This window comes from Mustela nigripes, chromosome 12 (genome assembly GCF_022355385.1).
Source record: "Mustela nigripes isolate SB6536 chromosome 12, MUSNIG.SB6536, whole genome shotgun sequence".
Taxonomy (NCBI): Eukaryota; Metazoa; Chordata; class Mammalia; order Carnivora; family Mustelidae; genus Mustela; species Mustela nigripes.
Window position 1 is genome coordinate 145,064,691 of NC_081568.1, and position 24,861 is coordinate 145,089,551.

General features: G+C 43.8%; 1 protein-coding gene across 5 annotated transcripts in view; it reads right to left on the reverse strand.

Moving 5' to 3' along the window:
• KCNN2 (potassium calcium-activated channel subfamily N member 2) overlaps positions 1–24,861 on the reverse strand; it is a 460,896-nt gene that overhangs the window by 102,700 nt on the left and 333,335 nt on the right. For 4 of the 5 annotated variants that reach the window (XM_059416113.1, XM_059416111.1, XM_059416114.1 and 1 more), the window contains one exon: positions 2,988–3,406. The exons of the other annotated variant lie outside the window; for it this stretch is intronic. In XM_059416113.1, coding sequence (XP_059272096.1) covers positions 2,988–3,406 — 419 coding nt within the window. The remainder of the gene's footprint in view (positions 1–2,987; positions 3,407–24,861) is intronic. 5 annotated transcript variants of the gene reach the window in all.

A 24,861-nucleotide genomic window follows, 5' to 3' on the forward strand; every position in this document is an offset into this window, starting at 1 on the left:
TAAAGTCCAATAGAAAGTACGGAAGAAGATGAATGGATCAAGAAGATGTGGTATATATACACAATGGAATACTATGCAGCCATCAAAAGAAATGAAATCTTGCCATTTGCGACAACATGGATGGAACTAGAGCGTATCACGCTTAGCGAAATAAGTCAAGCAGAGAAAGACAACTATCATATGATCTCCCTGATATGAGGAAGTGGTCATGCAACATGGGGGCTTAAGTGGGTAGGAGAAGAATAAATGAAACAAGATGGGATTGGGAGGGAGACAAACCATAAGTGACTCTTAATCTCACAAAACAAACTGAGGGTTGCTGGGGGGAGGGGGTTTGGGAGAAGGGGGTGGGATTATGGACATTGGGGAGGGTATGTGCTTTGGTGAGTACTGTGAAGTGTGTAATCCTGGTGATTCACAGACCTGTATCCCTGGGGATAAAAAAATATGTTTAAAGAAAATAAAAAATTAAAAAAAAAAAGAAAAAGAAAGTACGGAAGATAAAAGGGAGGTTATCTTCTATAGAGCAAAAACAGAAATGGAAAAAAGTAAGAAAGAAAATGGGAAAATTAAAGAAGTAATAGAGGAGGACCAATATCCACACAACAAAGCACAGGAACAAAAATCATTAAATAACTCAAGAAAATTTCCAAGAACTGAAGGACATTCATTCCAAGATCAAACAAGTCTATTAAATTCCTAGTTCTCTAAATTAAAAAAGATTCACACCAAGATGTACCCTGTTGCAATTGTAGAATACCAATCCTAAAAGCTTCCAGAAAAAGAAAAAAGCATCAAAAATTGAGAATAGTAACAAACTGCTGGATCCTGGATGCCAGAGTAAAATGAAGGCTTTGATATTCTGAGCAAAAGTGATTTCCAATCTAGAGTTTTATATCCATCCCCCTTATCAAATAAGAAGGGAGAGAAGAACAAACATATCTACAAGCTCTCAAAAAATTCTCTCTCACCTATTACCTTTTCTTTCTTTTTTTTTAAATTTATTTTTTATTTTCAGCATAACAGTATTCATTATTTTTGCACCACACCCAGTGCTCCATGCAATCCGTGACCTCTATAATACCCACCACCTGGTACCCCAACCTCCCACCCACCCGTCAATTCAAACCCCTCAGATTGTTTTTCAGAGTCCACAGTCTCTCATGGTTCACCTCCCCTTCCAACTTCCCCCAACTCCCTTCTCCTCTCTAACTCCCCATGTCCTCCATGCTATTTGTTATGCTCCACAAATAAGTGAAACCATATGATAATTGACTCTCTCTGATTGATTTAAAAGCCAGGGAGATGAAATCTGCCAAAACGAAGAATAGGTGAAAAGCGAGGAAGAAACGGGGTTCAAGAAAAAGGGTAGCCAACGTACAAAGAATCCAGAAAAAATTCCCAATGTGATGGGCAAATAGGTTAGAAGTAAAAATTGTTTTTCAAAGTGAAATTGATAGATTGCTCAATATAAATGAATCTAGCAAAAGAATATTTACACAATATGGGGAAAATAAAAAATGTACAGGAAAAGCAAAATGCCAACAAAATACTACACATAGTTCAAGCACAAATGCAGTTTACATAGTCATAAGGATGTTAATGTAGAATGATCAGTGTTGACATAATTTTGAGGGAGATGGAAATTACTCTTCTGGAGGGTGGAGTCATGAAAGGGGTATATATGTGTGAAAGAAAACTAAAATCCCAACTTTCCTAAAAAGCTAATGAAAAACCTAGTGGTAGCAACATAAGCTATAGCATCCCGAAATACAAAAAGCAATTACTAAAAACATTGACTAAAAGATCTTTGAGCGACTGCTGCGAAAAACCAAAATAGGGAAGGGATATTATAGGTTTGCTATTTTTGCAACAATTCTCACACAGAGAGTCTTCTTCATTAAACTGTATACATAATACCTTCAATTTTCAAAATCTAAACTAAAAAAAATCTGGTCATTACGGAGAACATCCTAAGATTTAACAGTTCTATCAATTACTAAATCGTTCCTATCTATTGCCAATTTCAACCTGGATTTTCTTAACCAAGGTCGCATGAGGCTTCACCCCTCATTATGATAGAGTTCCTCCTATTTATGTAACAAATCTATTTTTGTTTGTTAAAATGGCAAGGTTAATATCACTGATGCTATTACTAATTAATTTAGACTCACTGGGAAGTTCCCAAATTCTAAGAATGTATGTCTATCTCTAAACCACCAGAGTACCTCAGAAAATAAAACAAACCCCACTTCCCCTTCTCACTAACTGTTGAGTTTGATAAAAAACCAAATAATATACCCATAAGCTCCTTACCAGTCTCACATGAACACTGGGTTAAATGGGCAGTACAATTGACAGACCACACTGAGATATTCCCAAAAGTTCAGACAGCCTGAATCACCATGTTTCCGCTGGATTTCTGTCTCAACAATAATCTATGCTATAACCAACGAGGCACCAAAATGATTCGGTGTTATCATGAAACAGACATTTCGGATAGAAACCTCCTATAAAATTTGTAGGTCTCCAAATTTTGACACAGAGTATAAAGACAGCCCTCTCTAGAAAACTGATCCAATTGGAAAGTAAAATGCGTCATCAGGGTGCCTGGGGTCACGGGGCTCAGTCGGTTCAGCATCCGACTCCTGACTTCAGCTCAGAGCATGATCTCAGGGTTGGGGGATCAGCCCCCAGTAGGGCTACGTGCTGGGCATGCAGCCTGCTTCCTATTCTCTCTCTCTCCCTCTACTCCTCCCCACCCCCTGTGGTGCTATCCTCCCTCTCTCTCTTAAAAAAAAGGAAAAAAGTACATAATCATCAAGGCATCACTGTAAGCAAAAATGTGCAGTAAAGTTTCGTCAGACTCGTTTTAAAACACCAGAGAATCCAACATTTCCAAGCGTGAGTCACCGAGTGCCTCTGGTCTAAAATGTGTTCTTCCTCCCACTTGCAAATTATGTTCCCAGGAAAAGAAACAAACTTACCTTTCACAGGCTCGGACAGTCCAGGCGGCAATTATCCATAATGAGATACTAAACACCAAGAGTACAGTTCCTGGACAGATAGTCATTAACGTCTTCATAACAAAACGGGTATTGAAGTTTATCTTATTCAGTGCCCCGATGCTTCGAGAGGAGGCATCGGTGAACAGTTTGCTATGTAAGAGCATGACTCTGGCGATCAGATAGAGTCTTAAGAACATCGGGATAGATAAAATAATGTCCACATCGGCGGTGGTTGTGGATGGGGCATAGGAGAAGGCAAGCCGGGCCGTCCATGTGAACGTGTAATTCCCAGGTATGGGATGGATAGCACACACCAGTATTTCCAAGCAGATGAAGAAAATACGCTCATAAGTCATGGCTATTCTCCAGTCATCTGCTCCGTTGTCCACCATGAACAACTGAAAAAATAAAGTAGAAAGTCAGCTTCAGTATGGCACGAATGGTCCACAAGGGTTAGTGCAGAGTCGAAAGACACATTAACACGTGACTTGGAGCGATCGTGGTGAGCTAAGGGGTGTAATGCTTAAATGCTAGCCAGGTACGCTATTTTGAGGAAACGGTCTTGGCGCAAAAGGAGAACTTCACTTTGCAGACATTGAAAATGGGAAACGTTCTCCCTGGGTGCTGGAATTACTCTGGGGCCAATGCTCCTGGAGAATGGGGTAAGTTACATCATTTTATGAGAAGGGGCTTGGGATGATTGGGTAATGCCCCCACCCCCCATCCCCGCACATTTCGAGAGCCACAGTGAGCCTTAGGAACAATCTGTTCTCCACAACAAGCATCTGAACCTAAAACCCTTCCCCCATTCTAACCACGTTCTCAGTGGAATCCATTTGCTCGTACCTCTGAGGTCAGTTACAGACTATAATGCAGCTGTAGCCGAGCCTTCTTACAGGAAATCTCATTGGCTTCAGGGAGAAAAATCAGAAGGGGCCACACACAAAGGTGGCAGAAACATTTCCTCCAGCTTCTCCACCTACAACTCTACCTTCCTCTTTTCTTCTATCCTTCCTCAGCCTTTCCTTTAAGTATGAGTTTGTTTTCTTTACTAAAGATTCTTATTTCAAAATGTCTGTCATTGCTCACACTGCAATGAAAAAAAGAAAAAGAAAAAGAAAACCAAAGAAAAAGGAGATAGATGTGTAGATGAATAGATAGATAGACAGGCAGGAAATAAAAAGGACAGAAAAAGAAAGTTTCCTGTCTTCCCTTGGTTTCTCAGTAAACAAGTCCACCAGGCTCTGGGCGTCTGTCAACAACCAGAGGTATCTGGAAATGTTCGGTGACATTTCTGACTGTAACAGGGACTTGTGGGGGCTTCCTGGCATTTAGAGCTAGGAAACCAGGGGTGCCAACCATGCTGCAGTTCTGGGAGTCTGCCAAAACGCCCGTGGTGCTCCCCCATGAGGAAAGATGACATATTCCTTGTCTTCTGGTAAGGAGCCAACTTAAGCAGAAAGCGTGCGAGGGGAGCCACCCAAACGAGAACAATGCCTTCTCAGGTAAGTGAATCTTGCACAGGAGGTGGACAGAACAGGTCTGCTCCCTGGTTGGAGCCCATGGACTCTGCTTCTCTCGAGACTCAGGCGAGGGATCTTCCCCACTTGTCTACAAATGGCCATTCCCTCCAGCCTCCCATTATTCCACGGGGCGCAGCTATTTTCCAGGCTGCTATAAAATGTACCACTTCTTTCTGGTACCTCCAGTAGCTGGAGAGCCAGCAGAGTCTCCCCAAAACGTAGCAAATTTTAACAGCTGATGTTCAGTTTGGCAATGTAATGGCTCGAGGTGTGCCTCTGTCATGAGTTTTCGTCTAGGGACCATAAGGTGTTGGACAAACGCTAATTGACAAGAATGATGTTTTCCCAGTTTCTGGTAAAGAAACAGATCGCAAACACAGAGGACGCCAAGTGGGCTAGAGAATATTCTGGTTCGGTCTCACCACTTCCAATATGGCGTTGGCATCATGGATTGCTCTAATATATACAGAAAGACTGTCCTGATACAATGTTACGAGCCTGCTTGACTTTGTATCAGCGGGTGTTTACTGGGTACAACAAAACTCCAAAGGCATGTGATCCTGCAATCTCTTAAGATGTTTACATCCAAAAGAATGCTCCCTCAAAAAAGTGACTCTGAGAGGCTATATACATTCCAAAGATGTTGTCACTGCTCTCTTTAGAAACTGCTGTCAGGGCCTGGCACAAACCATGTAAGAAAAACAGTTCTGTTATTTAAATCCACATTTCCATTTCTACTGAAAATGGTATTACCCGGCTTGATTGTCTACTTTCTTCACCAAACTTGGCTCTGGATGACTTGGCAATCACTCAAATCCACCCCCCAAAACTCCACCCCAAGACTCCAGAGAGCCATACACGGAGCCAGAGAATCAGAGTGTAATTCCAAGACTTTCCACACACTGTTCCGGGCAGCAGGGGCAGAAATGCCACGGAAGTACCTTCCCAGGGAACTGGGGAAGAAATGTCAGGTTAGACAGAGAATTCAGAGATTGCTCCCCAACAGCCTCCTGTCTTTCCAGCGCACCTGCTCCTCTGACCGTCCGTGCTGCTCACGCCCATCACTTCACCTGTGACCTCACCAGCATTCTAAGCAGCCTGCCCCATTTGACCTACAGGTGGGCCTGCCCAGGATCCCTCCAAGCCAGGACCTGATGTCCAGGTGGCTGCAGGTGGACAGGCGGAGACGGGTTGGGAGTGTGTTGGCCTTAGTGCTCAGTGGAAGCCTCCACACCCCAAGGGACCATCCCCCCATCCTCCCTAGTGCCTGCTCTGGACAATCACCTTTCCCCTTGCCACCTTTTGGTATCCCTCTCTCCTAATGTGCTGTCCCCCCAAGACTAGAAATGCCCTCCCTGTTGTACCCTTTGGCCCCAAACTTAACGCATCTCACCCTTTTCTGCTTATTTCCCTTTTCTTGTACCCAACCCATCTAAAGAAATGCTATACCCCAAACCAGTTCTTCCTCACTGAGAACCAGGGTTTCTGGGCTTCCTCTTTCCACAGAGTACAGAGCAAGGGCACATCCCAACTGTTCATTATAAGCAAAGGAAAGCAAACAAATGAGAACATCCCCCTACCCCCCACCGTGGCTCTGCCCTGCGGATAATAATTCATTTATTTTCCCAGTTTGCTTTCATTCCCCCAATGCACCACCCATGTGGCTCTTGCCCTCATCTGCCCACCACCTCTACTCTTATTAAAGTCGCTGAAGACACCTCAGTTAGGAAATCCAGCCCTGCCCTCTGACTTTTTACCTGATCTCTCTGACATTAATCACTCCTTCCCTCCAAAGGGGGAAAAAAAAGTCTCTTCTCTAAGCTTGTGTGACATATATATATATATATATATATATATATATATATTTTAATCTGCCACCACTACAAAGAATCCAGCTCTTTCCTTTAAAAATCCACTTTCCTCCTCCCCATCTAAGTGCCGCTACTCTCCTGAGGTCCATCTCTGACTCTTGCCTGTCTCTGTACTTTCTAGGGAGATCTCCTGCCTGCCTTCCATCTCCATGACCAGAGCCTTCCACAGGAAGCTATATCCATCCTCTAACGACCTTTGTAAAATGTGAATGACATCAGCCCATGGTTTTCAGGATTAAAACCATTCAAAGACCCCCATTCTGCCATCTGGCTGTGCCTGTCTCTTGAACCTCAGTGCCTGTTCCCTCTGGTGGCAGGGATTCCAGAACATGCTACCGCCATGGCGCTCCTATGTGTCTGTGGCCCCTGGACTCTGTCCCCTGGCCTAGAAAGTCTTCCCACCTAGCAAATTCTTCTTTCAAGACCCAACTCCACAGTCACCTCTTTTCAGGATGTTGTCCATGCTCAAACCGAATCTGCCAACTCGCTCTCCTTTGTTTTGTGATTCCTGCGTCTCTTAATGATGTTTCCTGATACCACGAAGGACGGTGAGGATTTCTTTGGAAGATTATCACCCCTACTAATCAGTGAGGCTCCTTGAGGACAGGAACCGTGCTTGTTAAGTGAACTGCCTTGTTACTTCTCATTTAATACTGACTGTCCTAATCACTGCACAGGCGTAAGGTTAATTAAATATGCTCACGGAAGAGGAGAACACTGAAGCATAATGTGAATGAACTAAATCTACGTCATTGCTCAAATGTGTGCAGAACACGTCCTACTAAATGCTAAGTCATGACAGCAACATAATTCTGCAATTCCGCAGGAAGTCAGAGAACATTCTTCTTCAGGAACTTGCCCAGAAAAATCTGCTGTCGCAACATTGCTTTTTTGCCACAAGGGGCTTCATCGACACCTCAGATGAGTTTATTTTGGTTTCATGCTTATCACGGTACATCTTTTGGAGTGAAAACCATTTCCTTGTCCTCTCTGCATAGTCCCCAGCCCTAACCGCTGCTTATTTCTTTTGCTGATACTTTTGTTCACTCAACAGCCAGTGGATGGGAGACTCGGCATTGCACCGGGGACTGCGCTCCATATAGGGCTTCTAGTACGACTCACAGCAGAGCGAGCGGCAGCTCTGCGGAGCTGACTTCCACTGGGAAAGAAAGGCAAAGTCAAGAAAGCAGACTCGGAGCCATTTGAGAAAGGAATTCTGCCTGTGGACACTGCTCTGAAGGAAACACACAGGAGATGAAAGACGGAAAAATATCCCGACGGTGACGGCAGATGCGGGCCTCAGGGAAGACGTGCGGGGAAGAAGTACCATTTCAGGAGATGGTACCTGGATGAGGGGGAGAGCCAGTCATATAAACAGCCAGGGGAAGAACATTCTAGACTGGGAAAAGAGCATGTGGAAGGGCCGTGGGCTTTCCCCAGCTGAGCGTGCTTAAGGAAACAAAAGGACACCAGGGTGTTGGACACTCAGTGATCCCCAGGCAGAGTAGAAGGAGAGGAATTTGAAGAAGAGACAGATCGGGATCAGACATGCAGGATGCTGTTGGCCATGGAACCAAGGCTGGATTTCACTCCAGGCATAGCGGGCACCGGCTTAAGGGTAGGCAGAAGGGTGGCAGGAGCTGGTTTATAGCTTTAAGGGTTCATCCTCACTGAAAGGGAAACCAGAGGACTCAGGGAGGATACAAGGGAGGACATTCTATCGCCGCTGATTGGTTGTACTTAGTATCCCCATGACCTGGACCGGGAGGTGGGGGTTGCCATAGAAATGGAGACAGTGGGCGTGCTAGAGACAGAGTTTGCAGATCTTGCTAGAACTTGGTGATGGGCTGAATGTGGGAGTGATAAAAGAAAGAAAAGAATCCTAGGTGGCTGAGCTTCTACCCTGAAAAACACAGTGGAGGGCCATGCCATTTCCTGAGGACAGTGGGCTGGTGGGGGGGCGGGGGAGAAGGGGACGAAAGGAAAGAGTGTGTGCTGGCCTCCATCATCGCAGTGCAGAGCCCAAGTAGGCAGCAGTTTATGCAAGTCACGGAGAGAAGTCAGGACGACGGGAATGAACGTGGAAGGTAGCACTCGTTAGGTGCTATTCTCAGATGAGGTAGAAATAAAAAGATGGCACACGTGGCATGAGGAACCCCCAAAGCAGAGGGCAGCTGGAAGGTCAAGCCCAGCTTGAAACACAGGAACACAGGAAAGTGTGCTGGGGTCAAGGTTGAGGGCTGCCAATCAAAACTACAAAATAGTATTTCTATAGAGAAAACAAAACCGTCCGAAACATCACAGTCATTCAATCACTGATTCCATGTTGGGGATTAAAATTCACCAGCAAAAATGTTCCCATTATATTCCATAGGATCCATATATATGATCGGGTGTTTTGTTTTGTTTTGTTTTTTCAAAGATTTTATTTATTTATTTGAAAGAGAGAGAGAGAGAGCACGAGCAGGGGGTAGGGGGAGAGGGAGAAGCAGACTCCCCGCTGAGAAGGGAGCCAGATGCGAGGCTTGATCCCAGGACTCTGGGATCATGACCTATACGATCAGTTTTAAGCTCACTTGCAGGAGAGTCAGAGGAAGCACAATGACAGATACTAAAACATCTTTATATTCATTTTTCAGGTGGATGTTAATAAGAAAGGTTTCCGAGAGCGAGCATGACAGTTCTACGTGCTTGCCTTCAGAGCTGTGCTCAGCGGTCTTCGCCAGAGGTCTAGAGGAGCCTTCAGGCATAAGACAGAATGTGTCCCCAGAAAATACTCCACCATAAGCTTCAGCGTCTCAATGCCACTGCTCTGATATCCAAAACACACTATACTGGAAGCCTAGTCTCCAAGATGAATTGCCAGGGCAGGTCATTAGCAGGAAGAGGGTCTGGAACTCCGTGGGAGAGGCCTGCCCCATGAGCCCGTCACCTGCTGGTGTGAGGACCTCTGCTTAGCCAGCTTTCCAGAAGAAGGAGCTCAGATGCAGCTGCCCCAGCTGCCTTCTCCGTGTGCATTTCCCCCGGAGGGGGGTTACTGTCTGGTCCGAGACTGTATCTGGCATACCCCACATTTCCTTTCTTGTAAAGAACCCAGGGCAGTGCTCAGTACAAAAGTGACACTTAAAAAACAGATCCTGAATAAAGTAATTACAGCTGTGGATTTGTTAAGAAAGCCAATATAGGGGAAATGGCCAGGAAAACTTGCAAAAGCAAGGATAATGAGGCAGATGTAGCTCTGATTATTAAATAATATAGTAGTAATTAAAACCATGTGATACTGGCATATAAAATGACTGAAGGCCAGAGGAAGAGAATTGTCTAAAATTGATGCAATACAAAATAAAATAAAATAAAATAAAAATATAAAATAAAATAAAATTGATGCAATACACTGAACTATTCACAGTACCATAAAGGCAGAGGATTAAATCGGGGGTCGGGGGGCATAGAGTTTATGGAAAACTGGTTTGGGAACAACCACGTAGCCATCTGGAAAGATATAAAGTTGAACCAGTGCCTTATACCGAATATATCAAGAAAAACTGCAGGGACGCCTGGGTGGCTCAGTCAGTTAAACGTCTGCCTTCGGCTCAGGTCATGATCCCATGGTCCTAGGATTGAGTCCCGCATCGGGCTCCTTACTCAGTGGGGAGCCTGCTTCTCCCTCATTTCTGCCCCTCCCCCTGCTTAGACTCTTTTCTCTCTCTTCCTGACAAATAAATAAATAAAATCTTAAAAAAGGAAAACTCCAAGTGGATGAAAGATTCAAATATTAGGAAGATTTAGAAAATGAAACCACTGACGAAATCACTTAAGAACTATTCTGTAAGCTCACCAAAACCAAAACAAAACAAAACCAAAAAAACCTGACAAAAACCCCAGAGCCTTAAAACATGGAGACCCTTAACTGCATCAAACTTGTTTTCTGCACCTGATCAAAGAGAGTAAAAAGACCAACACCATGTGGGAAAAAATGCTCACAAGGGTTCAGACAAAGGACTCATTTCCCTGGTATGTGTAAGTTTCTACAAGTCCTTAAGAGACAAGCAATCCACCAGGAAAAAAAAAGAAAAGAAAAGATAAAAGCCATAAACAACAGGTCGTGGAAAAGGAACTAAAAATGTCCTAAACGTTTTTCTTTTTTTTTTTTTTTTTTAAGATGCTCAACCTTAATTCTAGGAAGAAAATGAGATGCCACTTTTTGACCTGTCATGTTGCAAAAAGATGAAAAGATGGACCAGCTTTGTCACCCAGTATGCTAATCCAGGTGTGTGAACGCCAATATGTTCATACATTGTAGGTGGACATGTGCACTGCTATGATCCCTGAGGGAGCCAGGTTACCAGGTCAGAAATGTACATACTCTTTAGGGGCACCTGGGTAGTTCAGTGGGTTAAGGCCTCTGCCTTCGGCTGAGGTCATGATCCCAGGGTCCTGGGACTGAGCCCTACATCAGGCTCTCTCCTCTGCAGGAAACCTGCTTCCTCCTCTCTCTCTCTCTCTCTCTCTCTCTCTCTCTCTCTCTCTGCCTGCCTCTATGCCTACTTGTGATCTCTGTCAAATAAATAAATAAATAAAATCTTTAAAAAAAAAAAAAGAAATGTACATACTCTTTGACCTACTAATTCTACTTCAAGTGAAGCTTGTCCAATTGCTATATTTGCATGTGTGATTGTGAACATATAGGATTTGTTACAACTTCGCTTCCTGTATCTTAATGAAACATTAGATACAATCTATCCTCTAATAAGAGAAGGAGTTCCACCCATTTCCAACCAAATGGAAGAGTATGACATTAAAACACGATGAGGAAAACTGTTACATACTATTGAAGAAAGTGATCTAGGAAGTAACCCAGTTTCACATCTGACATGACGCTATGCTAGAACTTGCATAGTACTGCAGGGGGGCATATATTTCTACGTGCATAAAACACTTCTGAAAGAATATTCTAGAAAGGATAAGTGTGGCTCAAGGCAATTGAGCTGAGTTGCTGGGGATCCGAAATGGAAGGGAGACCTGTAATTCCACAATCTTGAATACTTTTCTATTTCAGAGCCTTGTGAATAAATAAACATGTTAATTAATAAAAATAAGGGATCATGAATGGTACATGATGAATCAGGTCATGAGACATTCGCAAGCACCCTGATCAACAGTCTCCACGTGGAAAACTGCATGACTAGAAAGTCCTAGCTGACAGTCACAACCTACAGAACCGAACACACCAAATCCAACTTATATCTAAAATATCCTGCTTGCTAAGTAGAACCTTGAACCGTGACATTACGTAACTGTTTCCAGCAGCATGAACAAAAATAAATAAGCTTTCTTGGTTAACCTTTAAACCAAATACTCAATAAAACCAAGCTCTTTTTTTTTCCTGTTCAGTTATTGAGTGCTTCTATTTGTCAGATTCTGTGGCTACAAAGATTCAAAAGCCTCTCGGTGTTGGATGAGGAAGAGAAATACAAGTGAATGTTTAGAGTGCCTGTAGAAACAGTCTCAGCGGACAAGGGGTTGGGGGAGGAGGCTACCTGATGGAAACAGACATGGACGTCGTGCCTGCCCATCCCTTCCTCCTTTGTCGCCTGGATCCTTCATAAAACTCGGGACTGTGACCTTCCAAGTTCAGTTCTAGGATACCTGCCAGATACTGGTCCCAAAGTAATTGCAGGGAACTGTGTTCATTCAAAAAAGAGGCCCCTTCCGGAGAAACCAGCTTTTGTAAACTGTGAGCGAAGAAGCGAATTATGAGGTTCCTCATCAAACTGTGGCCAAGACTCACTCAGTGCAGAGATGAGACCACAACTGCCCATCCCAAACTAGGTCAAAGGACAAACAGGGGAAGAGAGACGTCTTTTCAATGGCCTCGCTGAAATGTCCTACCAGACCCTCCACCCAGAACTGGAGAGGAGGCGGAAACAGGAAAGCTCGGTTCAGAATTCATGTTCGAGGTCCAGTCCTGAGCAAAACCAGGAAGAAACACACAGCACACTGTGTCTGTCATTCCCTTGCCCCAAGCCCGCTGCTTTTCCTGGCTCTTGGAGTCTTCTGTGCACACATGCTGTCCAGAGAGATTTCTGTCTCTAAGGAGGAGGACTTCAGAGCCAATGCAGTAAATTCATATTCACCGAAAGGCCTCCTCCCTGTGTGAAGAGTGTAGATGAACAAACTTGCCCCAAAGGCTTGGGGCCCGGATAGTCTAAATTGTTACATAACCTTGGGACGTCATTGAAACTTCACGGACCTAGTTTCCACCATCTATCACATGGAGACACTGTTCTTTGCTGTCTCTGAAACTACTTGTGATGAAGACACCTTGTATGTTGGGGACAACCTGTCAACAGGCCAACCCAGTGCCATTCCTGTCCCTCTCCTCCCTTGCCTGTCTCCATGACAGAGATACCCATGTTCCCAGACTCCTTTGTAGTCACATGATGCAGCTCTGACTGGAAGTCAGAAGCAAGAGGTTGCTGGAGGACTAAATGGGTAGGCTTTGCTTTCTGGATAGAATTAACCTCTGGTTCCCAATGCCTTCTTCCTTCCCTTCCTCTAGACCCAGAGAAGAGGGGATGTCCTGGGTCTGCAGCAGATGTCTTGCGACCATAAGGAAAAGGCCAAATGCATCACAGTAACAGCAGCCCCGACAACTTAAGCCACTGAGGCAGCCTAGTTGTGTCAGCTGCTGTTAGCTGGGGGTCTTCTCCCATCTGAGCAGCCAAAAGTAGGCCTACATTTAACTTAATACACATTAAGGGGGCGTGTGAGGGTCCATGAGAGATAAAAGATACTCACTCACTGAAACACTTCATGGGGAGAGCAGCTAAACAATTCAGAAGGGTTGGTTCTCAAGATGAGGCAAGAGCCGCTCTGCTGACCTGAATAAAAGCGACCCCATGATTGAGTAATAGTATTCCACGAGCCTTCAAGGGGTGCCAGGTGGACGGGGGGGTGGGGGGGAGTACCTGAGTTAAATGTTAACTTGTGATATAAAAATGGGAAAATGTATCATGGCAGATGAGGAAGGGAATCTGGTAAGGAAGGACGGTAAAGCAAAGCCAGTGTTGAAAGGAGTTCTAGAAACTTCCACTGTACCTATTTTGGAAAGAATTCTTATCATTTGTTCAAATTAAGAGTTTCTGAAGTCCTTCTCTTCTGACTTACACAAGAGCTGTGCTACAGACCAAAATCCCAGAACTGTCTGCTGAGGTGCAGTCATAGGTAAGTTTATCATATTATCTATGCCCAGCTGCTCTTAACACTTATTTAAAATCTTAACTCCCCCCTGCCCACTTTCATGTGGCTTCTCTCAACTGTGTCTAAACCCATATAGCCCCACTTGGGCATTTTACACATGTTGAGCGACTACAAGGGAGTGTTTTCTCATATGGTTTGGGAGTTGATTCTAGAAATCACTTCTGAACTTCTCCAGAAAGCAAGCATGTTTTCTCCTCTTGAGTTCTCCCAACAGTGAGGTCAGAGAAAACACTAGGATGAATGGCTGTGGGGCCTCTGCTCTAGGGTCCATGTTCTGAAGATCTAAGTTCCTCGTAAGTTTCCACCTCTGACCAGCTCTGTGATCTCAAGACAGTGACTTAAACTTTCTAAGCCTCCATTTTAACATTCAAGGAGGGCTTAACAAGACCATCTCTCTCATGGAGTGGGACAGTGCTCCACTAAAGTTAGTTTCCTTCATAATGATTAATTTTGGTACTGGGTCCACAGCTGGCCTCCAAGGAATAAATGTACTCTTAATGAACTAAAGATGGAGTAAGAAGAAATGGACAGACAGACTGACTGTAGCTACTGGAAGGGATAAACATCCAGATAGGAGGAAATGAGAAACTGGAATAAAATTCCTCCATAGTCACTTTTTTATGAATTTTTCATCAATAAACCTTGGGTTAACCATCTACACATTTTGAGAGGGATCCTCAGATCACTTGGGGGGCTGGTAGGGGATAATTCCTAAGTAAAGTAAAACAAACATAGCAAGTCCTAAAGCCATGAAATAACTTAATATGGACCAACTCCACTGAATTGAAAAATTTAATCTGAAATGGTAAAAACCGCATATTTTCACTTGAAGCATTATAGTAATTATTGCTACATGGCTGAAATGTGTTATCATCTCCTTAGTTATTTTAAGCACTTAAAAAGCTAGCTAAAAGCCCACTGCATTTATTATCTCATTTGCCCTTATAACAGTCCAATTAAAGGACAATTGAAAGAACTTGGTCACGGTCACATCACAAATTACCAGGAAAACAAAAAAAACACACAACCAAAAACCTGCAGCTCAAGTTCACGTCTTCCAGCATTCACATCCTTGGATGGGGGCATTGGGCTGAACTGAAAGGTTGGATGCAAATCCAATATTTATAAAGCAAATAAACACTTCCCCACTAATTTACATTATGATTTCTAAAATGTCACATCTTCACTCCCTGGTGATCCTGGGTGACAGTCGCCGCTCAGACTTCCCACTTCTCCAGCAGAAACAAACACTTGAATAAAACCACATGTTCCACTCAATGCCCTGTGGTCACAGAAATGGACTGTTCCCGAGTTCAGGCTTTCTCCAACTTGGATACATTTCACTCTGGATGCTTTCTTCTAACTTCAGTTGCACAGACCCTCCAACTGTACACGGTACTTGAGATGAAATCTGAGAGCTGTTTTAAAGTGAGTTTAACTCGCCATATTGTTTCTAGGGCCAGGTATTGCCCTGACCTGTTAACATGTCTTTGTTCACTTAAAACACAACACCCCTCAAGGAAGTAGCTACCGCGATCATCATCTCCATTTTAGGGATGAAGAAATGGAGGCTTAGGGGTTAGACGATGAGCCAGGGTTGTATGGTAGGAAATTATGGGGCTGGAATATGAACCCAAAGCAAGCCAGCTTCAGAACGTGCGTCTAGAGTAAGTGGACTGTTTCATGTCCCTTAGCCAGTCAAAAAATAATTTTAGAAGGTTCCTATGTGGCTCAGTTGGCTAAACCTCTGACTCTTGGTTTTCAGCTCAGGTCATGATCTCAAGGTCATGGGATTGAGCCCCACATACTTCTCTGTGCAGTCTGCTGTCGGGGAGATTGCTTGAGATTCTCTCTCTCTGTCCCTCCCCCTACTCATACGTGTGTGTGTGTGTGTGTGTGTGTGTGCACCTGCACATGTGCTCTCTCTCTGAAAATAAATAAGTAAATCTTTTTAAAAAATAAAACAGTTTTAGGAAGAACACCAGACAACACAGCAACAGCATCAGATGAACCCATATGTTATTAACAAATCTGATTATGTAGGGTCCTAGCATGCAGCCAAGGAGAAACAATATATCAATGGGGAAGGAAACAGCAGATTGAAGAAAGAGAATTATTACATTTAGTATATCATATGTAGCTGGAAACAGCAACTGAAAGGAAAGGCACACAACACAGTAAAGAGCAGATACAAGGTCTCAAAGACCAAACAACTGGGACACTTGGGTGGCTCAGTTGGTCAAGCAACAGCTTTTGGCTCAGGCTATGATCCTTGGGGAAGGGATCCTGCTTCTCCCACTGACCCTCCCACCTCTCATGCTCTCTCTCTCTCAAATAAATAAATAAAATCTTTAAAAAAAAAAAAAAAAGATCAAACAGTCTCATACACCTCAATCACCGAAAGGACATCACTGCATTATAATACAATCCAGTATCTCCTGTTCCAAAAAGTGATGCTGACTTTAACAGAGCCTCTGTGAAATTTAATAGGTCCTCTTCTCGAAGGCAAGAGTACATAAAATCATTACACCTATGTCTATATTTGAGAAATGTTTCTACCTTGACTGCTAAAATAAAAATTGATGTGAAATAATTGATTAAAATCTCCTTCAAAGTTCTAAAAAGAAATGAGTCAGCCTAGAAGTCTTATACATAGGGAAGCTACATTTCAGGGAGAAGAAAAAGGTGAAAGGCATTTTCAGACAGAAAACTGAAGAGCAAAAGTAGCTGCTCCAGGATGTCCTACGAAGAAGATGGGACCCAGAAGGAAAGAGCTTGAGGAGCCAAGAAACAGGTCAGCATGCTCGTAAGGAGGAATAAAAACTCACTGTAAATAAATACTGTCATTAACATAATCAGAATAACTAATTGAAACGAGGCTGTACAAGCAAGATATAAATAAAATCTTGGCCATCCATAATGTCGATGGAGAGAGGAAGGGGGATTCAGAATGAAGGTTTCTAAGGGTCGTTACAGCACGTGGGAAGAAGAGGAATTCTCACTAACTTCAGAATCACTAAATATACATATTTGCTAAAAATGATAGAGTAACCACCAAAAGAGTAGAAACAAATTGTGTAACATCTAAGCTGTTAGAGGGAAAAAAAAAAAAAAAGAATTTTAAAAAATCCTCACATCACCCAACATAAAGAAAGGAAAAAGATAGAAGCAGTGGGGAAACATTTTGAAGTCAAAATAAATGTCAGAAATAAGCATCAAAATAACTGTGGCTATAATAGCCTATACATCCCAAGTATAATGCTGAGTGGGGAAAAAAACAAGTTGTAATTTAACAGGTACGACATAGCACTGACTCGAAATGCACAGAATTACACATATTGTAGGTAGGTTAGAAAGACATTAACATTTAGTGGACATAGGAAACCATGGGCTGGAAGGCTACACACGCCAGCGTGAATGGCAGGTGCCTCTACGGGCAGGGGGAGAAAAATGTGACTTGGAAGAAAACGAAGAACAGTTCATCTTTGGCTGTGATGTTCTTTTTCACCTACGAGAAATAAGATCTGGAGGGAAAATGAAACAAAAAAGCCTACAGCTGACAGGCAAAGAGAGAGGGAGCCTCTGGGAAGGAACACTTCTGAAATGTCAGGGAAGCTCATCTGAGTCTCCCTCCCAGCGTGGGGGCTCTGGGTCCTTTCTTCTTTCCTTTCTTGGGGATGACAAAAGGCTCCGATGGAGCTGAAACCAGGGAAGATGATGTGAAGGAGGAAACTCTCCAGAATGATTCTTCAAGCTCAAGGGCACAGAGAGCCTTGGCAACTGGGAAAACATCCCAGAAGTCCAGGATACAAGAGCCCAAAGTCTATATACAAATCATTGGGAACAATATTTTTTGTGCCTTTTATTTTGCAATTTTTCAGGGCGCCTGGGTGACTTAGTTGGTGAGGGGTCTGCCTTCGGCTCAGGTCATGATCCTGGGGTCCTGAGATCCAGTCCCCATGTCCCGTTCCCTGTTCCCTGCTCAGTGGGGAGCTTGTTTCTCCCTCTCCCTCTGCCCTGCCCCCTTGCTTGTGTGCAAGCTCTCTCTCTCCCCCTCTCCCTGCTCTCTCAAATAAATAAATAAAATCTTAAAAAAAAAAAAAAGAGAATTTTCCCAGCTAAGCCCTCAAAGTTCGTTCCAGTGGGGCGTTATGAAACACGTTAAACCCAGCCTCATGACAGCCAAGGTTAAGCAAAGTGTACTATGCTGTCGCTTAGTGCTTAATTCCCCAAACTTCCTTTTTTTTTTTATTTAATTATTGTGTTATGTTAGTCACCATACCAAACTTCCTTTTTTAAAACATTCTACTTTACTCTTCTGTAGCTGTCACACAGTGCTATATTAATAGTTACTTTCCCGATTTCAAAAACAACAGGACAAAATAAACATGAAGTGGCAAGTCTGTTACAACTAGCCATGCCTGTAATTTAACTGTAATTAAGTCCAACTCATGATTCCCAGCTCTCGGAACACCTACACAGTCAGACCCATCAGTCAGGGCTGGTAGTGGTGATTTTTAAGAAAGCTTATCAATTTGTATTCTTTGAATTTAAATCAGTCAAATAGTCCTTCCTACTGTTTCATTAAAGAAGAAATGATCAGGGAACAGTGAAGTTTGGTTTCCTCCGGCATGCATGGGAGGTCGACTTATCTCCCTTAACACGATGGGAAGTGACACACATCCCGTCATGATTTTATTCATCTGGGCTGACATAAAACTACCCCATCCTAAAGGTAGGATGTAGAAAGGAAGCCAGGTAGAAAATAAAACTCCATATATTCCTTCTCAAGGAAGCTTCTCCATCAAAAAGAAGAATCACCAAATTTGCTGATAAATCAGTGGTGGTAAATAGCAGAATTGGGGTGCCTGGGTGGCTCAGTCGGTTAAGCGTCTGCCTTCAGCTCAGATCATGATCCCAACGGTCCAGGGATTGAGCCCTGAGTCGGGCTCCCTGCTCAGTGGAAAGTCTGCTTCTCCCTCTGCTTCTGCCCCCCTACTCATTCTCTCTGTAATAAATAAATAAAATCTTTAAAAAGAAAAAGGACAAATTTTTTTGAAAAAGGAATGAAAAGAAATCTCGCTCAATCTTTCAGATGGTGGGAATTTTAAAGATCCCTCTTTCTTTTGAACACCTTGAATTCAAAATTAAGGCTATAGTCAAAATGTGATGCTGAGGATACGTGGCTGTTAAATTGGCAGAAAATAGATAAAAATCCACAGAAAAATAAAGAAAACCAGCTTATTGTACATTCCCGCATTCTAAAATTTGGAGCGGCAACAGAAAGACTGCTTAGCTGGTCATAAATATGATTTCAGATTTTACAAGACAAACATTTTGAGCCTGTACCAACTGTCAGACCATAGCAGAGACACAAAAATCAATGAATTTGTCTATGACATCCAGGAGCTCACAACACAGGAGAACAAATATCTATAAACCCACCATTTAAGTTCTGCTGAAAAGATTCCACCAACCTCAAGCAACTGTGCTCCTGGGCCAGTCACTTCTGCCTACTTCACTTTTCTAAGCCACTAAATTATCCTATGATTACAAGATAATCCAAGTATGGCCCTTAGCACAGTCCTGGGCACACAGAAAGGGCTTAACGACTATTACGTGGGGCATCCTCACCGTGATTTATAATGGTAGGAGATCAGTCCTGGTATATTACAAGATGCTAACAAAAGAGAAGGACAACTAGGTCAGGAAAAGCTTGCCAGAGAGGGAAACCTGAACTGGGTCCAGAGGCAGATGGATGAAAGTAGTATATTCCAGAAAAAGGTACAGCATAAACAGAGGCACAGAAAACTGAGAAAATGGCCAGACTCTCCCAGTAGTTAGGGTGGTTCCAATGAGGGTGTGTGTGTGTGTGTGTGTGTGTGTGTACAGGCTAGGAGGAGTTGCCCTTAAAAATAATGAGGCTGAAGGGGGAAAAGATCAAATCACAAAGAACCTCCCAGGCCCCAAGAAGCCGCTTGGCTCTTCTTCCCTAGGACTCACTATACGCACTGAAGGGGATCCTCCTGATGGGCATCAATGGGCATCAGTTACATAAATCAAGATAAATACATATTTGTAAGTTTCAAATATGAAACAGTATGTGAAAAAAAATCAAGGTAAGCCTCTGATGTCTGTTTCATGTTGTAAAGGAGGGGAGAAAGGGAGAGAGAAAGAGAAAGGGGAGGGCAGAAAGGAAAGGGAAACATAGGAGAGGAAGGACAAAGGCACACACAGGCACACGGACAGCAGGCAGGAGAGACCAAGGGTCTGGCAGCGTCTAACACCTTCAGACTGCAGATTTTTAACAGGAGCACAGCGTCAACTTATCTGCAGACATTTAATGTTAAAACATAAGCATTTTGCCATACCAAATTCATTCTCCATTTATCGAAATAAACTCCTGAGGGGTGCCTCGGGGGCTCAGATGCTCCATTAAGCATCTGCCTTTGGCTCGGGTCATGATCCCAGGGTCCTGGGATTGAATCCCATACTGGGCTCTGTTGGGCAGGGAGCCTGCTTCTCCCTCTGACCCTCCCCATCCCACCCATGCGTGTGCTCTCTCTCTCAAATAAATAAATAAAATATTAATTAATTAATTCCTAAAAAAAGAACAACACACTTAAGAGAGTTTCCTTAACGATTATCTTTGAAATGGAGTCACTTCTTTATCCAAAGCTTCAGAATTTATTTGCACGGAGAAGGAAACATACACGATGGAGAAGGGATGCCAAGTGCATGTCACCCAGGCCGCCACTCCCTTCCTCACCTCACGGCAGATATGAGTAATCCATCAAGGTCGTGGCCACCCGGGCCCTTCTGTGAGCTAAAGATTCGTTCTCCATTCCTTGCCATCAATGGATAGAAGCTGATGTGGGAGAGGAAACCTATTTGCCACATCCAGCTAGAATAATCCTTGTCTCCTTCCCAAGAACTATTCCCTGGACTATGGCGCCATGTTATTTGGTTGAAATGTGTGTGGCTCCACCCAGGAAAGATGTGAAGAAGTTCTCCGACCTGAATTCGGGGGCTAAGATGGGTTCCCAAAGCGGAGCACAAGCTCGGATACCATCCGGGTCTTATTACAGTCCTCAGCGATTCTCTACCTCACCTTCATGGATAATTGAGTATTGGCTTCCATCCCATCTCTGTGGGTCCTTCTGAACACCCAGTTAGAGACAGATGAAAAGGACTCAATAAGACATATTTTATAGGATGATTAGTTCTATCCCAGTCTCCTTGAGTCAACTCTGGTGAAAGGAAGGTGACATAATGCAAAATTCAGAAGAAATGACCTCCTTCCTCTCTATTAAAATAAACCAAATGTTTGAACTTCTTAAGTTTTCAAGCAGTCACTTGATGTTACAGTTGTTAAAAACAGACATGGAAAATGGTACTTCACTCGTATATTCCAGATGGAATCATATGAAACCTTTATGAGCCGTCGAAGCTGCATTGCAAAAGAAAAGAAAATCTGAAGTTACAGGTCTGAATTTAAGTCCCCAGTTTTGCTACTCACTAGCTGGACAAGAATTACAATCTTAAAAAAAAAAAAAAAAAAAAGAATTACAATCTAGATTAAATGAGCCAATATGTATAAATACACTTAGCACTCTGCCTATTGGGGGAGGAGGATGTACAGGACACCTATTTTCTTATTTAGATACGTATTAGTTATTCTACCTTTCCTAAGAATAGCCATAAAGCGTGTAGCTAACAAACCCTGCCAACTCGTTCATGTTGTTCACCAATTAGTCATGTCATGTCGGTGGTCTTCTGTTCCCACTGGACAGCATTCAGGATGTTTATTAAGTCTTCTTTTACCTTCCCTCTGCCTCACCCCCCCCTTCTAAGACCCTATGTGTCCTCAGGTGGCCAATCTTCAGCATATTTCCTACAGAATATCACTTCCCCTCATCGTTAGCTTTGTCGTCACATCTCATGTTTTGAGATAATCCCCCAGTACTACCGGAGACAATTACCAAATCCAGGGTCAACACATACAGACTTCACTATAGCCTCGGGCTCCAGTTCAGGAATAGGAGACTTTACTAAGAAAACGTATCCAAAACCTTCCCGTAACTGCACAAATTTCAAAGAAACAGCTCTTCCACTGGATGTCCCAGACGGGCTACTGTGGCTTAACACCCAGGAAAATGGGAAAACACTTTTCCAAGCTATTCGTCTGTTCCTGTTAACCTCAGTTGCTAGACTCAAGAAGGCTCACACACTCACAAAAAGTCCACTAAATCCGTGTTCGAGCCTGGGACGCGACGATAAACACAAACAGCCCAGGTGGGAGTTCTGAACGTGAGCAGCTCCAATCACACAAGTTGAACAGAAGCAAGGGCTAATCCTGGGAGTGGCCGATTTCCAGAGATGGACATACGACTGGCGTTTTGAGAGCAGGTGAGTCTAACCATTTGCCTTAGGACAGAAAGCCACAGAAATGGACGAGGGAATAAAAGTCTCTTATTAAGCACGAGACTCCTGAGAGAGGAACTGTCTCCCAGGTGCCTTTCCTCCCTTAATATCCAAAGAAAGAGGCACCTATGCCACCCCTCCCCCCCCCAAAGGCAGTGATTTGGGTCTGCCAGTGTGATCATACGAACCCAGAGAACACAAATGCCAACACGTGCATGAACATAAGACCAGAGGTTTACTCTTTTTCCCGGAGGTGGCAATAAGCTCCTAGAAATAATACATCAACTCAAGCTCAGGCTGGCAAACAATTTACCTGATTGACTAAACCCCCCAAACGGCTGTCCATCACAGAAAGGATCCAAGGGGACAGCCAACTTGTAAAGATTATGGATGCCAACGACCGTCAACTACTAACTAAAAAGGTGGGAAACCCATTTTCCCCTAGAGAGAGAGAGAGAAACAGCATGCAACAATGAATGGTGGTAGGGGGAGAGAGGGAGAGACAGAATCTCAAGCATGCACCGCACCCAGAGCAGAAGCTGACGTGATCTGGATCCCATGACCCAAGCCAAAATCAAGACACCAACAGACAGCGCCACCCAGATGTCCCAAGGGAGAAGCCATTTTTAAGAGCCACGGAAGGCAAGGACTTTACTGCAGATTCTTAATAAATGAAAACACACTCCATGGCCACCTTTTCCATCCTATGGCACAAGATTTTCAAAGCCTTGTTCTAAGCCATGATTAAAATATGGGAAAAGTTATATACACAGGAGAACATCAAACTCATGGCTCACCTATTAACAGGATGACAGTCTGTATTCTCTTGCAAGTACAATTCTTCAGCTCTAGGAACATTCTTGTATTTTTCCAGATTAAAGAAGGATCTGTACAATCAACAGATAGATCCTGATAAAGGAAATTTTCAGCTTTTCGTGTTTATGGGCCCTGCTCCTGGGTGCCCAGGGAAAGCTATACTTAAACATTTACCAAGGTCAAAAATGACTCTGCAAAACCTCAAAGCATGGGCTCTATTTCTGCCCTGAGCACACACTGTACAATGGCTTCATTAAAATAATAACCAAAAAAGGAGCAATCTGAACACAAAAGATAAGAAAAAAAAAAGAAGAAACTTCCCTGGTTTTCGTAAGATAAAATTACACAGCTCTGCACACACGGGAGACTTAAGATAAAGTCTGTAACTTTCTATAATGTCCTTTGTCTAATGATTTGTAACTTCTTATGTAAAAAATGTATATAACCCTACACCAAATGACCCCTTGCCCTCTTCTTTGGGAAGGCTGTGCATCCTGGCAGTTGTCCTGAAACTGAGTTCAAATGAAAGTCTTGTCTGGGTGGCTCAGTTGGTTAAACATCCGACTCTTGATGTCGGTTCAGGTCATGATCTCAGGGTCCTGAGCTCCAGCTCCTGCATGGGGTCCCGGTGATGGGCGTGAAGCCTGTTTGGGATTCTCCCTCTTCCTCTCCCTTTCTTTCCCCCAGTCCCATGCACAAGTGCGCTGGTGTACTCTATCTCTCTTTAAAAAAAAAAAAAAAAAAAAGGCGGGAGTCTCTTCCTGTGTTTTAGAAATCCTTACAGGTGTGTTCATTTTATGTTGACAGTACCCTACTTCCTCCCATTGCCCAGCACTGTCCTGGCACCGTCAGGAAGATAATAGGGAAAAGACTAGGTCCTTCCTCACCCATACCCAGGTTCAACCCCACAGGAACAATGGATGGCAGCATCCAAGAAAGCAGCCGGGGATGCAGCTCAGGGGCAAAAAAAAGACACGTAAATGCCCTTGAGAGGTCGCGTACAGGCACACAGAACAACTCAAGGAGGCTCCCCCACTCAATTATATGGAACAACGATAAATGCAAACATTGCTCAATAAAGAAAGAGAATGAAGTGTGTGAGATGATCAGAAACTGCTTCCCAAAGACGGGAGGGGGGGAGTTGAGATGAGCTGAGGGCATTCTGTAAGGATCAGGAAGTCAAAGAGGACAATGTCATGGGAGACTCCACCATCCATCATCTTGCAGGGAACGGAGAGTCTCACAAAGAAGGGTTCTGCCAACTGCCAACAGACACAAACACGGAAGCCAGCCTATCACCTACTGGAGCCTCCTGATTCCCCACCTAAAATGATCAGGGCTTCGCCAACAGAGCAGTGCTGGACCTGGATAGATTCCTTTCCACATTCTTTCAACCAGATCTACAAAACTGGACTCTTCAGAGATAGCCATGAAGAACAGAAGCAAACACACAGCTACAGCTTCAACCCCTGAGGCTGTCACTGGACCCAAGGCTGTGGAAAAGAGGCTGGACCCCAAATTTAAAGGCACAGGCAAGGCGTTATTGAGCCAACAGGTGCAGAGGAAGGGAGACACGGTCTTGAGAAAGGCTCCTCAGCAGTGGTCGGGGACATTTCTTTGAAAGGGGCCAGCCAAGGTGGAAAAGGAGTGACATCCAAGCATGGGGAGTGCCGGGGAATCCCCAGGAAAGTGCTCCTGCACAGGCACAACTGACAGAACAGCCTGTTTCAGACTGGATGGGTTGATTTGCATATTAAATCCCCCCCCCCGCATTAAAATGGGGGGGGGTGGCAAAAGGCCAGGTTTGGGGGCCCTCCTGTCTTGTGTCAGTTTGAACGGATCTGGACTTGGTCTTTGGTCCTCTGCTCCCCTGCTCCCCTCTGCAAGAAAAGTGATCAACAGCCAGGAGGTGGTGTACCCCCTGCGGCTGTTTCCGAGGTCTCTGACTGTCTCACT